Genomic DNA, 17,884 nt, shown 5'->3' on the forward strand with positions numbered 1-17,884 from the left:
TAAATTTCTAATTGCTGTTAATGCTCCGACTCTCATGTCACAACCAATACAAATTTAACCATTTTAAATAATTCCAATTCTAAACATCGAAAACATCTCATCTCTATTTTACAGCACAGCTGAGTGCTGTAAATGTGTAGCAAACTCTCCGGCAACTCCCGTCAATGGCGGCGAAAGTAAAACAACAGTTAGTCTCAACGTAATGAACTTAATCGTTTATTAATTTTCATTTTCTTTTTTTTTTCATTTTTCATTGTCTATCGAGTACCGTTTGGCTTATCCAATTCAGATATGGTGGATTTCCAGCCTGTATTGGCAGCGATATAACCTCCGCCACGCTATATGGATGATTCTCGCGCACAAACTTGCTCAACTCATCGATGCGGCTGGTGCGTGTCTTGATCATCATTAGATACTCATTATCCTCGTTCACCTTACCTTCCCACATATAGATGGATTCGATTTGCGGTATGATATTCACACAGGCCGCTAGTTTGCGTTCGATGATGCTGCGCGCCAGTTTCTTTGCAGACTCCTTGTCGGGTGTGGTCACAAAAGCAACGGAACTGCTGCCGGCTACATAAACAGGATCTGAATCCATATTGCTCAGTTTATTATTACTTATTTGGTTTTGGTTGGCAATGGAGGAGCTATTGCCGGATGTACTGCAAGCGGTTGTCGCAAAGGCCGTGCGGCTTGTGACGGCGGCCGTAGCAGCAACAAGTATTAAATTGCGAGTGAGTAGCCAACGATAGGGCACCGACCTTGCCTTTCCCAGATATTGCATTAAATGCACTTTGCTCGGCCAATGAAACGCTGTGAAATAAAACCAAAACAACAGTCGCCGCGATACTTAGCAAAAAGCATCGAAATATCGAAAGTTTATATTCTCGTTAGCTATCGATATAGTTAAGCTTACACAGCCGATATTTTCAAAGTTAAAATTTTTAATTTCCATTTTTTGTATTTTAGGACTTGTGTTGAAGAAGCTTGAAACTATAAAAGAGCGTATAATTATTATTTTTTATTTATTTTTTATTTTTTACATTGAACTTTTCTAAAATATCTACTTTTACACGTATGTATTTATAAAGGTTTTATTTTTAATTGTAATATTATGATGCCAAGTAAAATAATTATTTAATAAATCTGGTAGAAATGCATTAAAAAAAAAAATGAATATACTTTTTAGCTTAAGACTAAATGTTTTTGTTTTTTTTTTTTGCTTCACTATTATGGTGCGCTGTACATTGATGGGGAGTCTAATTTACAACGCACACATGCGAGTGATTGGATTGGAGCGAGTATGCGTAGATGGTTGAAATGTGTCTCTAGGGATTTGGCTGTTGCTTGTCCCTAGTCCGTCTCGTGCTTGTCCGAGTCAGGCTTCGATGCCGCATCATTTGCCGCTGACGTCGGAGCCGATGGCGGTGGCGGCTGTGAGGCGGGCGTTCCACTCAGCGGTGGTGGTGCAGCTGCTGCTGCTCCGGCTGGCACTGGAGCGCCTGCTGTTGGTGGAGGCGCTGCTGCTGCTGTAGCTGGCGGAGGTTGGGTCGCCTGTGGCTGTGGAGGCTGGGGTAGCGCATGCGGTTGTTGTGGTGGCGGCGGCTGTTGTTGTTGCGCTGCATAAACCGCGCCCGGACCTGGTGCCGATTCGTGCATGTGCCCCGGTGGCGGTTGCTGTGGTGGTGGTTGCTGCTGTGGCTGCGGCTGCTGCTGTTGCTGCTGTGGCGGCGGTGGAGGCTGCTGCTGCTGCTGTTGTTGTTGTGCTGCACCAGGTGGTGCACTGACGCCGCCATGCTCCCGAGCGCTGGTGAAGTGCAGCGGCGAATAGGGCTGATAGGGCGGCAGGTGCGTGTAGTAGGGCTGCGGTCTCGAGTGCGGTCCATACTGCGGCTGGTAGTAGTGCGTGTGCGAGTGCTGGCCGGGGCCGGGACCACCATAGTTGGCATAGCCCATGTGGGGCAACGGCGGTGGCAGACCAGGCATGCCGCCAGGTGGTGGCTGCTGAGGCGGCTGCTGCTGTTGCTGCTGGGGCGCCATGTGTGGCGGCATGTGTGGAGGCGGTGGGCCACCTACATGCGCGTGTGGATGCATTTGTGGAGCTGCTGCAGCTGTTGGTGGTGGTTGTTGTTGTTGCTGCTGCTGCTGTTGCTGCGGCTGCGGCGGTGGCGGCGTTGGCGTCGTCGCTGGCGGCTCATTGTTTAGCGGGGGCGGCGGTGGTGTTGCCGCAGGTGTTGCTGTGGGCGTGGTCGCTTTGCCCGGCATGGCCAGCACCGTGGGTGGCGCCGGTTTCATTGGATCTTTGATGGATTCGTTCAGTGGCACCGGCGGCAAATCCAGTTTGTCGTGCTTCGAGGGCGGCGGCGGCGGTGGCACTGACGGCTTTGGCGACGGCTCAATGTCCATGGGTTCCGGATCCGTTTTGCTGGCCAGCTCATGCACGGGCGCCGGTTGTGGCTGTGGCTGCGGCTGCGGCGGCGGTGGTGGCGCCACCACAACAGGCGGTTTCACGGGCTCCGGTTTCGGCGCAACGCTCGCCTCGGGTGCCGCCGGCTGCGATTGTGGTGCCTGCTGCTGCTGCGCTGCATCCTCTTTGCGATTGGGCCCCTCCTCGATGCGCTGGCCCCGCTTGAAGTCTTCGTACATGCGATGCACCATTTTCTGAAATGTGTCCTCGTCCACGGCGGGCTTGCAGTGGCGCTTGAGCTCCTCCTGGAAGGCATCGCTCGACTCGAGCATTCGCTGCTTTTTCGCCTCGAACTTCTCCTCCATCTGCTGCAGCTCAGCCTCTAGCTTGGTCTGGTGCATGGTCAGCGAACTGACCTGACGTTTGAGCACCTGCATCCGTTGGGTGGTCACCACGGAGCGCACGTCCGGCACCACAGCCTCCGAGAATATCTCGTTGATTAGCCGATGGTTGCGCAAATATCGTGCATAGGCCATATGCTTGGCCGTGTATCCTTCGTCCATATCGTCTTCATCCTCTGCCGGCTGTATGTCGATCCGGCGCTCGTGTTGGCTTTTACTGCCGCCGCCACGCGACGGCGTCTCATGGACATCGGTTATCTCAGGTTTCACCTTGGACTTGGCCGATATATACGCCTGGTAGGCGGGCGTCTGATGGTATGCCTTCAGTGCCTTCTCATACTCCAGCTTCTCGGCCTCGTACTCATCAATATACTCGGTGCGCTCTTCCTCGCTCAGCTGCTTCCACATGACGCCAATCTTCTTGCCCAGCTCCCATAACTTCAGTTCCGGATGCTGAGCCTTTACGCTGTCCCACACACGCTTCGAGTACCGCATATAGGGCAAAATTGGTTTCTCTGGCGGCTTCGGTGGCTTTGGTAAACGGGATTCGGTTTGCGTTTTGCTGCTCGATGATTTAGTCACTTTTTGTGGCGTAAATGCCGGATTTCCATAATTGCTATGCGTAAATATGGGCGTCTGATCCTTATTCCTATCACCAGCAGCGCCACCGCCAGAAGAACGAGACCGGCTACTGCCACTGCCGCCACCGCCACCACCGCCGCCACCGGCACCACCGCTTGGTAGCGGAGTTGCCGGCCCTGATGGTGCCCCAACAGCGATTTGTTTGTAGTTGCTGGGCAGCGCCATGTTTAGTAACATATATATATAGTTATATTATACTTTTTTGAGTGTGAATTGTGTTTTGCATAGATTTCCAAAGCAAAAACAACAAAAAAGCGAGTTTAATTCACGCGGACGCCATTGATGGGTTTTTCTCTATACTGAAAATTGGAGATTGCATGCAACGCGTCACAGCAATCGCTAACCGATAGTTTTCATGCCATATTCGCGTTTCACAGCACTGAATTACAACTCAAATATGATTATTTATGCGTTTTTTTGTTTTGTATGGCAAATACATATGTAATTATGTGATTAATAAGTTGCTTATTTTTATCGTAACATTCATGAAAGAAAGACAGTTTTATTGTTTTTTTTTTTATTTATTTATTTGTTTTTTTTTTTTTTAATATTTCCTAAGGATTATATGAATTTATTAAAATATTCTTAACTAACCTCGCTTATCATTCTTATTTATTATTTACCAATATAAATTGTTTATTTTGCTAAATATCTGAACGTATATTATTTTAAAATGTTTCATAAAGAATTTGAATTTCGTTCACAAGTTTATAGTAGTTCCTCGTTCATATGAACTAGTTCTGAACGGAATGTACCAGCTGTAGCACCGGTCAATCCAATACGTAATGTGTTTTTTTTTTTTGTTTTTAAAAAACACTTAGTTGTTGACACTTAGCAAATTTATTAGATATTTTTGTTGGACATAGGACTCCTTGACTCCTTGCCCCCGACCTGGAGTAGCCTAAATTTTACTCAATCAGTTTACTCTGAACACTTGACGAAAGCAGAAGTTTAAAAAATTGAATAATAGTTCATATATATTTTTATTTTAAATCAAACTCATAACATTTGGCTTTTATAGAATGGAGAGAATACGTGTATTTATACGTGTCGCTCAGGCAATCCAGAGGACTAACCGCTACAGTCATATCGCGGCACTTAGACATCGCAACTTCACTCCCATTTCGGAGGACAGCGACAGCAGCAGAGGGCCTGAAGTTGTTGGAGGAGTATTATCTCGTCACTGCAGCAACCAGCTCAAGCCTGACTATGTTGTGGATGACGTGGTATATGAGCGTGTCTGTATGGAGACATTGGAATCACTGTCCGACTACTTTGACGAACTCACTGAGAATGCAGCCGAACTGACCGGCGCCGATGTGATCTTTGGGGTAAGCGCGAGGAACTGCACTCCATATTAACTAGACCCCAACTAACCAATCACATTTGCAGGATGGTGTGCTGAGCGTTAATCTGGGCACAAAATATGGCGTCTATGTGATCAATCGGCAGCGACCCAACAAACAAATCTGGTTAAGCTCGCCCACAACCGGACCCAAACGCTTCGATTATGTTATTCAGCCGGGGCAAACTAACGGCTATTGGGTCTACAAGCATACGGGCGTAACGCTACATCAGGTGCTCCAAAATGAAATCACACAAATCATCACATCGATGCCCGTCAACTTCATGGCTCTGCCCCATTGCAACTGAGGCGCAAACATTTTGCAAGTGTTGCAAATTGAAAATGTTAAATTAGATTCGCTGAATAATACAAATTTTAGGTTTTAGAAAAAATGCAAAACATGAAAAAAAAAAAACTTAATTATATATCAAAATCAATTATGGTTTGTCACTTGTTAAGGAGCACGCGACTTGAAGATACCCTATGTTCGATTTAGCAACTTAATTTCCTTAGTTAAACTATTTTTAGGTATTTACAGATATATATTTATATATAGTCTATTTGTTCACTTTGTGCGCAGATTATATGAAACGTTTTTATTTAAAAATTATGAGGAAAATGTATCGGTTGATACGTGTTTAGGAATAATTTAAATATAAATATGTATATATAACGATATATAACGACAGAGACAAGACACAGCTTAACATAAGTTGTGGAGAAAATAAAAATATGAGCATACCTTATAAGGCATATATTGAGTATATTTTTAAAACTATTCAATAATACGGCTTGACTTTATAAGACTTAAGAATTCCAATTGGCAGCAACAGGAGCGATGGCAGGGATATCGTATTCATGATAGATCACTCCATGTGCGATCTATCTTCAATATGAAAATCGATTCCAGTTCACTATCCATAGATGATTATCTGCTTAGTATCGCATATCGAACCAATTTAAATTGCCTTAGCTCTCCAGTTCTGTCTCTCATGTGAGATCCGCTCCAAAGGCTAGCTCAACGGACGCGCCACGATCTGCATCATCCGGAGCTAATGGAAGACAAGTATCTAGACCTAATTTGATTATTACACTTAAGACTAGTTAAATAAATATGTACAACAAAAGTTAAACAACTATTCTAGGCCCAATTGGATTCAATTTCAGCTTTAATTCAAATTATGTACAGATGTAACAAAAAAAAAAAAAAAAAGTTGCCTTTATTTGCGGGTGATGCTTTGACTTGGATGGTGACTAAAATATATACAATGTCTGCATACATATATACGCAATATATGTTCAAATATATATATGTATACATATATAGATGATGGGTATCATTCCGAGATGAGAAAAAGCTTAAATCCTATCAAGGTTTCGTTTTTTGTTTGATACAGAAATTGGCCGAACTAGTTGCGGCGCACTCAATGATGACGGCCAAAAATGTTGTTATAGTGCGGCGGCTGCTGCTGCGGCGGCTGTGGCAAGAAGTTCGGTGGCATGTTGTTAAACGGCTGCGGCGGTCCATTGGCCGCCCAGGGATTCATTTGGCCACCATAGCCACCGTTGGGCGGACCGTATGCATTGTAGTTGCCCATATTATAAGGTTGCTGTTGCTGCTGCTGCTGTTGTTGTTGTTGGTGCTGCTGCGGCGGCGGCTGTTGCTGTGGCATATTTGGATAGGTGGGACCGCCAGACAGCTGATCGTGGCCAAAGTTATAGTAGCTATCGTTACCAGTCGGTACTACTGCCGAGCTGCCACCAATTGCCCCATTCATGTTGCCGAATTGTGTGGGTTGCTGCGGTGGTGGTTGCAGCTGTTGTTGTTGATGCTGCTGTGGGATACCACGCATTGGCTGCAGCTGTTGATGAAGTTGCTGCTGCTGCTGCTGCTGCTGTGACTGCTGTTGCTGCAGCTGCTGCTGCTGCTGCTGCTTGGCAGCGCTGTTTGCCTGATTGGTATTGCTGGTCAATGTGCCCATCAGATTGGCAATGATGTTCTCGGTGTCCTTTAGCGAAATCTTCGATGCCGCCGGCTTGAAGGTCAGCGCATTGGGTGACATTGCTGCCGGCACAATGGGCGGCATGGGCGTGGTCTTCTTCTTGTTGCCATTCGAGCTGTTTGCCTTCATCACCAGATCATCGAAATTGTAATCATCGTCGTCATCATCATCCAGTAAAAATTTGGGTGAATTGCGACGCTGCACTTTCGCCGACGAGGGCTGTTCACGCTCCATGCTCTTGCGACGAACTGCAGCAGCAACGGCAGCTTCGACAGCATCGTCAGCAACACCAGCAGCACCACCGCGCGAGCTGCTGCCTATGGGCCGTCCATTGGCCACAACACGTGAGAGATAATCGCTGCAGGATTCGCCATCGCTGCTTAGCTCGGCAATGTTCACGTATTTGCGCAAACGCTCAACGCGTATCGGTTCCAATTTCTCCAGCTTGCGCAGATGGCCAATCAGATGCACCTGCTCCTCGTTGGACAGAAACTTGAAGTTCTGCAGCAGAGTCTGCAAATCGGAATCGGTGAGCGATTCCATCATGTTGTTGCCAGTATCATTGGTGGCTGCCTTCGCCTTCAGATCGTTGCCAGTCTCCTTTGCCAGCTGATGCTCCACCTCCTTCATTAACTCACAAATATCAATGTCCAGCATGCCGACGCCAGTGCCAGTGCCACTGCCACTGCCAACGCCTCCGCCACCGACACCGCCACCGCCACCACCGCTGCCGCCCTTGTGGTTGCCCTCATGAGCATCATTACTGTAATTGGGAAGTCCCAGGCGGAGCGGCACCTCGCCAAAGCTGAAGCCGCTTTTTCTATCCACCTGGCGGCGGCTGTGATCCGTCTTCACCAGCAGCGTGAAGAAGTGCACCAATTTGTTCATATCATCGGTGCTCAAGTTGTCCATACCATTCAACACCAGTTCGCTGGCCAGTTTCGACGAGACGAGCTGTCTATCGAAGGGCAGCTGGTACTCTTTCTTTTTGGCCAAATCCGTTTGCTTTGGCTCATGATCATGCACCTCTTGAACACCTGTTTTATAGGAGTGGTTGTGTGTGTGTGTGTGTGTGTATTTGTGTTATGTGGGTGAAAAGGAAGGAGCAACATAAAAAACAACATTAATTCATTTATGATTACATTCAAATATTAGAAATGGTCTTTGTCAAAAAGAAAAAAAAAGAAAATAAACTTAAGTCTTACGTCAATTCATACTTAAGAGGGGATGAGACAATGCGACGCATCCAGCCGATTTCGACAGCGAACACTTAACCAGGACGCTTGTCCATACTTTATTTATTATAATTTTGTAATTAATATATTTAATATTATTATTTAATTATTTTACTTTTTCATGTTTCATTTTTTTTTCAACACTTTAAGCACTAACCTGAGGGACGCTCATGCGAAACGTAACACTGCACCGAGAGAGCTCACGTAGAGCTCCCGAAACAAACCAAAAAAAAAAAAAAAAATAAAAAAAAAACTCGCAACGGGGCATAGAGGGCTAAAATACCGCCAGATATATAGCCAAGGATATATAAATATATATATTTATACAAAAATATACCCAAATATGTATAGTATATGTCTATATATACAATACAATACAATATACACGATAAATATAGTAAATAAGTAAAATTTTCAGATGAAACCGATTTAACCGGAAGATCTTGTACGACATTTGATATATGTATTACATCAAACAGATATAATATTTACACATACATATATTTTAGATTAGGTATAAAAACTAATCGATAACGTTGTAATCGATATTTATTAGTGCGAAAATGGTTCTTAAATGCAAATGATCTTAAGTCCCAAAAGGAGACAATATGAATATATGCCTAAAATCTTAAGCAGGGAAGCCCATAGTTAGAGAGAGACATGTTGATCGGGGGGAATATACATATACATATGTATATATTTAATATCCCAGACATGGTCCAATAACTCAAGATAACTTACAATAGAATTACTTATAGCACACGCATAAAAAGTTTTCCGAATTATAACTAATTCAAGACGTTTTCGTGTTTGTATTTAATCAAAGCCCGAACGAACGCAAAGACAAACGCGAAAACTGAGAATTCGAGCTGCTTAAACGTATTCCGATACAGCGAGGTTGAGTCAATCAAACAGATCGCACAGAAGGTATTGAATATTTCCAGCTTACCAAGAGAGGATTTTGGTTGAATCGTTTCTTTTTTATTGTCGGCTCTTGGCAATGGAAATATTCAGCCCAAATGTGCGCAACTGTCCGAGCGAGCTCTCCCAACGCCTTACGCCGGTAACGAGCAAAGACACAATACTTACCCCCATTCCGGACTATTGGATTGGCCTCTGTAAAGTGAAAGGATTTGGGTATCGATATCGTAATGAACTTACCCCTGGAGGTCACTTGGAAGATGATGGTGGCTATATTGCTGATTAACTTTTTCACAACGCGCACTTTTTGCGGATCATCGAGCACTTCGGCAATGAGTATACCCTTTAGCTTCTCCTTGGTGGTCTCCAAGAAGACACAATTGTCCTCGTTCAATAAGAGATCGTCGGCAGCGTTCGGTTTGATTTTCTCCATGGCCAGCGCTTTGCTCAGCAGATTCAGAGCCTTGGGGCCCAGACTGCCCAACTGATCCTCTAATGCGGATAGCATGCGCAGCACACTGACCACGGTCAACGGACCCTCGGCCTCTTCGGCCGGCTCTGGCTCCTTCTCGGATATGACTGTGCCCGTCGGCGATGTTGAACGCTGTCTCTGGTGACTATATTCCGGATAGACGCGCGAGTCAAGCACACGGAATGACTCGATTGGCTCAAAGTTGCGCGAGGAGCGCGAATAACTGCCGCTTCTCTGCCTATAGTAATCGCCGCTTTTCTCACGGCCTCTCTCACTGTAATCATCGCGGCCGCGCGAATGCAACGATCGCTCCCGGCCTCGGCTAAATGGCGAACGCGAGCGCCGATGAGCCGAACGCGATCTGGAGCGTGAGCGTGGTCGCCTTCGGGAGCTGATTGGTGAACGGGTGCGCGAGCGCCGACCTAAGCGCCCCGGACCTGGCCGGCCACGTTTAGGCGACAGGCTGCGCGAGATCGAGCGTGTATAGTTTGGACGGCGACCGGTGCGTGCCGTTGGAGCAGCTGGTGGCTGCTGATCGTCATCGCTGATGTCGATGATAGCATCGATGCCAATAGGCCGGCTGTTGGATCGAGTACTGGAGCCACGGTAGCTGTTCTTGCGACGCCCACTCGATGTACTGCCAGCTCCAGCTGTGCCTGCGGGCACTTCGGTGGTACTTTTGGGACTGTTCACACGTATTTTGTAGCGATCCATCAGCTCCTTGGTGCTCTCTTCGTCCTCGTCGCCAAGTTTGAACTTCTCCTTGAGCTCCTTTTTGATTTTATTGACGGCAATGTTAAAGAGCTCGACCCGTCTGCCCTTCCAGTAGGCGATCCACTCGGGCTTGTAGTCGTAGGTATTCGGGTCACATTTCTTTTCCTCCTGTAGCTGCTTATAGCGTCGATTCCAGAACTGTTTCCATTCTTCGGAATAGTCGGGATGCTTCTCCGGATTCGTTTCGTACGTCTCGGTTTCGTCGCGCAACTGCTTCAGCTGCAGCTCCAGCATGCAGCGAAACTTCTCCCATTTGTAGCGCTCCTGGGCAATATGCGATGCCTGCAATGATAGCTCTTTGGGTGTCGGCAGCTTGACGGTTGCTGCTGGGGTCGTATTGCCGGCAATGGCGGTCAGATCTTTACCCAGAGGCGGTGAACGATTCGCGGCCCGGTATGCCGGCATTTGTTCCTCCTGCTTTTTGCGCGCCTTCTTTGGCTGTTGCGACGTCTGCTGTGGCGCTGTGTTAGCAAAATTCTCATCATCATCACTGGAGATGGCATCCAGTGCAATGGCCGAAGCTTCAGATTTGCGCTCATTTAAATTCTTTTTCGGCTTGAGCGAATCCGTTGGCTTCATGTCTTGTACGATTTTACGCACCTCATCCACAAAATCAACGCCGGTGCATTCATCGAAATGAAAGTGATCGCGTACCTGTGAACAAATCTTAGAACGAAAACGACGAAAATCATCGCCATCCACAGCCAAATGGTGAATGCTGCGACCGCATTGCTGCTCTATCAGTTGCACCAATTTGGCGATGGCGGAGCACATGTCGCTGCTGGTGCTGCTGGATGAGCGGCGCAGCTGCTGCAGCTTATCGTAGGCCTTCTGAAAGTGTTTCTTCAGATAGTTAACCCGATGGGTAACCGAGGTCCAGTGTGTGAATATGGAACAGCTGTCGTTGCATGTGTTGCACAGTACACAAAAATAATCGGGATGCACTTGGCCGTTCTCGTGCAGCTCCACCACGTATTCGGTGCCAATGAGAGCGCCACCTTTGTAATTATCAATTTGCTTCTGTATAATTGCTGCTCGCGCCATTTCATCCTCAAATCCGGGCGGCACCGGCTCGCTGGTTAAATAGCTCATCTCTTTCAAAAAGATCTGTAAAATGGGAGGGATTAATAACTAGTGTCCACGCAGAAGTAGAGCCAGACGCATGTCGTAAAAGCGCACTTCAATGCCTTGGGAACTAAATACATACATATATGTATTATTTACTATTTAAAGTAGGGCCGCGGAATCGCTTCATATATAAACAACAACTTGACTCAGATTTCAAAACAAACAGCTGTTTGATGATTGTAAATTACCTGCAATTTACCGCTCAATTTATGCTTCATTCATTTTTGAATGTGTATTGCATATAAATGCATATGTATATCATGTTGTTTATCACGAGTATTTGTTATATCGATTATATATATATATATGTATGTATGTAATCTGCGACATGCGTCCATCTCTAATGACAAAACAATCCAGTTGATTGGCGAATTACCTGATCTTCACTTTGGCTATTTTTCCTTTAGCCTCTATGATGCACTGATTTTGGCACGAAAAGGAACAAGACAAGTATGCACAAAACTATACACACACTCACACAATCACATTCACGTATAACCACGCTCAAATTCAAAGCAGCGGCTCTTTTCTTCCCCTTTTATTATTCTTTTTCTTGATTGCCACAACAAAACGTAGACGTTGTTTTGCACGCTCCACGGAAAGCGATTATGTTGTTAATATCTTTACTTACAGTGCTAATTATAATGTAGTTCACTTACAATTTGCGCAAAGTTAATTGTATTGGCGACACTTCTATTTTTTTTTTTCTGTTCACCGTCCTTAAATAATAGAACTGAAGCATGCACGCAAAAAATTAAGGAATAAAATGAACGTAGTTCAAGTGTAGTTAAATATCGGACAAAAAACACAGTGTTGAAAATTTCCTTGACAATAATTGTTGATTTACTAACTATCGATGGGTTGTAATTTCGATAAATTGGTCGTGATGGCGGGCAAAATTATAATTTTGAATCGTATACTCACTTGCTGCTAGATGAGATCGTTATGTAGGGTAGTTTTAGAAGTTTTTTCTTAGAGATATATATTTTTACATGATTTTAAAATGTAAATATCCATAAAATACCCAAAATAAAAAACAAAAAACAAATAGTAGTTAAGAGTGAATGACTTCTTTAGGACGCGCTTGAATCATAATATTTAAAGAAGTAGTAGTAATATATATTAAAGTAGTATTATAATTAACACAAGTACCTAATACGAAAATGCTCATTCAAGTGCCTGAGTGAAAGAAAGACTTGATTAGGGTGCTGCTGATTCATTTATACATAAATCAATTTACAAGAAATCTGCCGCATGTTCTCAATTAACTTCCCCTTTTGGGGTGACCCGCACCTGCTGTTGACTATATCTCGAAATGTTGCTTTGTAATCATCGCCCCATAACATTTTGATGAACTTGCTGCAGCTTAACGCGTATTGCTTTCGAAAATGCGTTAATGCCCTCATATATACATACATACACACACCGTACATACATATATAATTACATTTTGGGATATTATGAAGTGTGGTGGGTAGCACTAGCACCATCAACAGCACCAGCAGGGCAGACAAATGGCAAATGGGTGCTCGATTCCACGTCCCAAAACAATTTCACACCCACCCCCCCAGGAGAAAAATGAAAAGAAACGAATCGCAACGCGACGGCAGGCGATGCGACGTGTGCGCCGTGATAGATGTATCACGTACACGAATTCCACATCTGAATAGAGAAGGGCCGCATTAATCGCAACATGATGATGATAATGGCAATATAAGCGACTATACAATGAGTTGACCATATGCGCACATAGACAATAAAATGTGAAGCGGCTACAACTGGTGCAACAAGCATCAGCCTCAGCAGCATCAGGAGCAGCCGCAGCAGCAGCAGCAGCAGCAGGACCAGACGGGTGGGCACACAGTCAGTTCGCATTTAATGAACACAACGGTGACATGAGTTATGGGCTATTTTTTTTTTTTTTTTTTTTTGACAACGAAAAATTGCGAATCAGCACAGCTGTTGGCTCTGTGGTGAGGCTGCGCCTAGGCCAGCGGAGAAGAAGGGGGGACAGCAGCAGCAGCCACAGCAGCAGCAGCAACAGCAGCAGTAAGGGACATTTCGACAGCGGCATGAATGCAAATGCTATTTTGCATTAACATTTCGAATGAGCATGGGGCAAAGCCGTCGTGCTCAACCAAACTCAAAAGTCCTTCCGTCCGTTCGTTCGTCCGTCCGTGCGTTTGCTCGCCACGCTGATGAAGATGAGCGCATTCCGATTACAGTTAACACAGACAGAGGGAAGACAGTGACACCCCTTCAAATACGTAGCCGTAATTCGTGTTCGAATTCGGCCTCCGATGTGTGTGATATGTGCGCATAATATGTTCCTTTAGACAAAGTGGCAGACCCAGACATATCGCTTGATCGTTCTCTTTATGGAGTATACTCAAATATATGCATGCAGTTTGCTTAGCTCTATATGTGCTTATAATAATAAATGGATTATATGTGGAGAATTTCCAAAAATTCCCATGAGACTTAGCATTAACATCCAAATTATTTTCTGTACTTAAAATTAAGATAAAAATGTGCAAAAAATATTGGGGAAATTGCAAATTGAAAAACACTATTATATTAATTCAATTGAAAATTATCAATAATTTATAGCTTTATCTATAATATTATAAATAATATATAAAAATTGCGTAAATGTCTTTGTGGCTCTGGCTTCACACTGAATTGTTATTTATAATTAATTCTCTGTAACAATTAAAAACATAAATAGATCGAAAATACATTATATAGATTTCAAAATCTAAGTTACAAAGGGAGGGTTTTAAGGAGCTTTAATATGAGGCTATACTGAATTTATGGTGATTCAGTTCCGAACCATAGAACTTTTCAAGGAAAAGGAACTACTTTATGAAAGTTTCTATTGAAATGTCCTTTAGACTAACTTTATTTACAAAAAAGTTATAAGTTATATTACAAAAATATATATATTTTTGCCAAATATAAAGAAATATAAGTATAATAAAAATGATGTTCATAAATATTTTTTTAATTAAAATTTTTAATTTAATTTAATTTAAATAATTTTACCATTTTTTGTTTAAATCATAGTTGTTATATACTTTGTTTTTATTTATTTTATTATTTTCAATATGTTTAGTGAGCTTGACTATTTTGTGTTTTATAGTAACTTGTTCAATAAAAGTAAGCTTTCTTAAAAATACAATAAAATATATAATATAATAAAATGAAAATATATTTCTGTATACGTACATATATACACATATAGTTTATATATTATATACATATATGCCATAAAGATTTGCAAGTTATGCGATGCAAACAGCCGAGGCGAGGCTCATCGTTTTACAGGGTATTCCCATGTCATGAATGCAATTGATGCAATTGTTGCTTTGTTGTAAGTTTTGTTGTATCTGTGCAGTTATTGTTGTTGCAGCTCTTTCATTCTTTTTATGTGTGTGTGTATGTGTGTGTGTGTGCAATGTTTCGATAGACATTTCTTGGCAAGTTGTGCGCAATTCATTAAGCGAATTCTGCTCGAATGCGAATAATGCAAATTGCTCTATTTCGGGCTAACTGCAAAAACGCCAACAGCGACGACGACGACGACGACAAATTTATTTTTTGCTGCCCATGTGGCATGTGGCAACTGGCAATGTGGCAATGTGGCAAGTCGAAGGAGCGAAACTTCCATCAATGAAAAACCAAATGAAAAGAAATGAAATGAAATGAAATGAAATGAAATGAAATGAATGCCGTGTGTTATGCAGACTGAAGAAGCGTTTGCACTAAAAGTTCAAAAATTCCATTAATTACTCTTCCTTACGCTCTCGCCATCTCCCTCTCGCCCCGTCTAAGCCTCTTCATCTGGCTCTGCTTCTTTCATTCTTCTTATTTGTCGACTGCTAATTTTTAAGAATTTGAAATTTTCTTAATGGATTCGCTGTGTTGCCGCACGGATTGTGAAATAGTTTTGCCTTTTGGCTTGGGAATCAAGAGTTTTTGACTTTCGTTCAGCTTCTTCCTCTTCTACTTGTGCGTGTGTGTGTGTGCCATTTTATTTTTTGTTTAACCCTAAATTGTGTCTGCTTTACATACACATTATTCCCACCCCTCGCTGGGCCGGATGTGCTCATTGTGCATCATCATCAACAACTACTTATCACCCAGGGGAATATGCAGCTTGCCCAGCTGCAGCTGCTGCTGCTGCTGCTGCTTCTCTCGCTCTCAATCCCAAAGTCCAACTACAACTCCAACTCCCAGTTAAAGTCCGAGTTCAAACTTTTGTCGCATGCCTTCAAAAATGCGTAAATCAAACGAAAAACAAACGGGCAACGGCTTGCCCATGAATTAGTATTAGTGTAAAACGGCTTTTAATAAGCCGGACGGACGAGCGGACAGGCGGACGGACGGCCTAAGGCCCGCATCTCTATCCGCAGCCATTGCATGTTGGGCGCCATTAAGTGGACCAGGATGGTAGCCAAGGGCGGTAGGCGGTAGGGGATAGGGGAGGCTCACCAGCAGCGAGTAACGGGGCTTCGGCATCCGGCATCCAACGACAAAGTCAATTGCGGTAGCCGCAAAATGGAATTTTGTTTTAAAAAGTTCTGCACTGCAAAATGGCTCGCAATGGGCGCATAAATTTCAAAAGCCCTTCTACACTGCTTTCTTTTTACCCTAACGGGCATTACGAGTTGGTTGTAAGTGATGTAACACAATGCTATAAGTACATATATCATATGTCATATATTATATACATATATACATACATACATCATAGTTTCTGCCTAGTGTTTATATTACTATCTATAGTTCCTAGTTCCTATATATTATATCTGTATATGATATTTCACAATCGTATGAATGATTGCCTGATAGAAAATTTCATATATGAAACACATATGTATATAAAATGTGCATTAGTTAAATAGGGAAACAGATATGATGGCCATATTTGAATACTATATATAGTATGTATAATATATAACTTTATAGAGCATAACTTTTTAATCTTAGTACACATATAAGACAGCCCTTTTCTCTTTACATATCTTTTTGTTTTTCTAAATTAACCCCAAGAGCAATCGAGAAGTTCCAAGATATGTATTATAGAGGTATTAGAACTGCATATATCTTCAGTTTGCTTCGATAAAGAGATATACTATGTATTACATTTTATGATTATCTATCTTATTATGGTCTTTACTGTATCCTACCGTTATCTTATTATATTATAAAATTACAACGAACAAAATTCGAGATTTCTATACCATATATAATCAATAATATATAATGATCTATATATATATATACATACGATATCAGAGCCTTTTCTCTGTATAAATAAAAGTGTGTCTAATATTCGTAGTGCTGTCGTCTAGAGCTTGCTTTTCTATATTAGTTTTTTTCGAATTCTTTTTTTGGTTTTTAGTTATAGCCATAATCTTTGTGTAGTGGGGAATCCCATAACTTTTGCAACAAGCTGGCAACGCTGTTCGGAAACTATTAATTTGAAATAAATACAGTATATATCATTTCAAATGGCTCAAAGGTGGCTTTCAAATGTGCATGTGATTCCCCCCTCTAGTCATAATTTAGAATGTATTTAAAACCACATTTTGTAATGGTAGCAAAAAGAGTGTAGAAAGAAAGAGAGGGAGAGAGAGATCCCAAGTTCACTTTAAGCACAGATGTGTTAGCCATCCATGTGATATATGGCCATAAGACAGCGATATCAATGTATTATTATTAGCGCATAAAAGTTGGTAAAAACAAATTATGCGCCTTATGCTGGCAAAATGGAGGCGAAACGAGAAACTTTCATAAGTATTAACGAGTATGTCGGACATCGGGTCCGCTGCATGCTTAGATAACTGATCTATGTATTTTGTTGTTTCTTTACTTTTCATTCCTTTTGGCAATTTCAAACATGCAACATGTTGCAATGGAGTTATAAACCAGCCCCAAATTTCAAACTTTGCAGACGACTTATATAAGGAGTGTACATAGACGTATAGAAGACGGCAGAGGGGTGTGAGATGGCGGTTGGGTCGTGTCGGAGGGTTTGGCGCGTGTAAGGGCAGCATGCCAAATGGAAAAAAAAAAAAAACAACTTTTTTTGCCTTAATTTTTGGCGTTTTTATATTTTTCGTTTTTCGTTTTTTTTTCTCGTTTTTTTTTCTGTTTTGTATACTCTGCCGCTTTATTAACGTTGCCCTGTTTTAGTAGGGGTGACCTGTGTTGGGTGGCACGTCGAGAGGGGCGGCTGTGGAGGGGCTGTTTGTTTGCTGGCAGCAGCGCAGTAAGTAATATTTTTGCCGCATAAAAGTCAAAATATGCAAATAAAGCTGCTGCCGCTGCCGCTGCCGTTGCCGCTGCTGCTGTTACGGGAGGGAGAGGGGCGTTTGGGGGGGGGGGGTCCACACAAGTAGCACGTAAGGGAGGGACGGACGGCGAGGGGCTGAGCGCATGGAGGGAGGGCTAATATAGCAGCAGTCAGACACAGAGACACAAACCGAATGGCTAGAACAATGTGCATATAGATCAGAGAGTGAGCGGGAGAGAGAGAGAGAGTGGG

The 17,884-nt window shown here is 43.2% G+C and overlaps 4 protein-coding genes across 4 annotated transcripts; 1 reads left to right on the forward strand and 3 right to left on the reverse strand.

The window, feature by feature from the left end:
• Positions 1-196: 196 nt before the first annotated feature.
• LOC108656087 (uncharacterized) lies at positions 197-881 on the reverse strand. The gene has a single exon (XM_018108001.3). It carries the CDS (start codon positions 785-787, stop codon positions 251-253), a length of 537 nt encoding a protein of 178 aa, XP_017963490.1. The 5' UTR covers positions 788-881; the 3' UTR covers positions 197-250.
• Positions 882-1,206: 325 nt separating this feature from the next.
• Bap111 (Brahma associated protein 111kD) lies at positions 1,207-3,803 on the reverse strand. Its single transcript, XM_030388017.2, has one exon. The coding sequence runs from the start codon at positions 3,628-3,630 to the stop codon at positions 1,357-1,359; it is 2,274 nt and encodes a 757-aa protein (XP_030243877.1). The 5' UTR covers positions 3,631-3,803; the 3' UTR covers positions 1,207-1,356.
• A 392-nt stretch (positions 3,804-4,195) lies between these two features.
• Positions 4,196-5,235, forward strand: fh (frataxin). The gene is made up of 3 exons (XM_018108000.3): positions 4,196-4,235; positions 4,475-4,784; positions 4,846-5,235. Exons 2-3 carry the CDS (start codon positions 4,476-4,478, stop codon positions 5,104-5,106), a joined length of 570 nt encoding a protein of 189 aa, XP_017963489.1. The 5' UTR covers positions 4,196-4,235; position 4,475; the 3' UTR covers positions 5,107-5,235.
• A 927-nt stretch (positions 5,236-6,162) lies between these two features.
• Positions 6,163-12,109, reverse strand: LOC108656050 (uncharacterized protein CG7065). The gene is made up of 3 exons (XM_018107946.3): positions 11,708-12,109; positions 9,198-11,310; positions 6,163-7,838 (listed from the first exon to the last, which is right to left on the reverse strand). The coding sequence occupies exons 2-3, from the start codon at positions 11,293-11,295 to the stop codon at positions 6,223-6,225; spliced, it is 3,714 nt and encodes a 1,237-aa protein (XP_017963435.1). The 5' UTR covers positions 11,296-11,310; positions 11,708-12,109; the 3' UTR covers positions 6,163-6,222.
• Positions 12,110-17,884: the final 5,775 nt, after the last annotated feature.

This window comes from Drosophila navojoa, chromosome X, assembly GCF_054131105.1.
Source record: "Drosophila navojoa isolate 15081-1374.11 chromosome X, UAZ_NAV_1.0, whole genome shotgun sequence".
Taxonomy (NCBI): domain Eukaryota; kingdom Metazoa; phylum Arthropoda; class Insecta; order Diptera; family Drosophilidae; genus Drosophila; species Drosophila navojoa.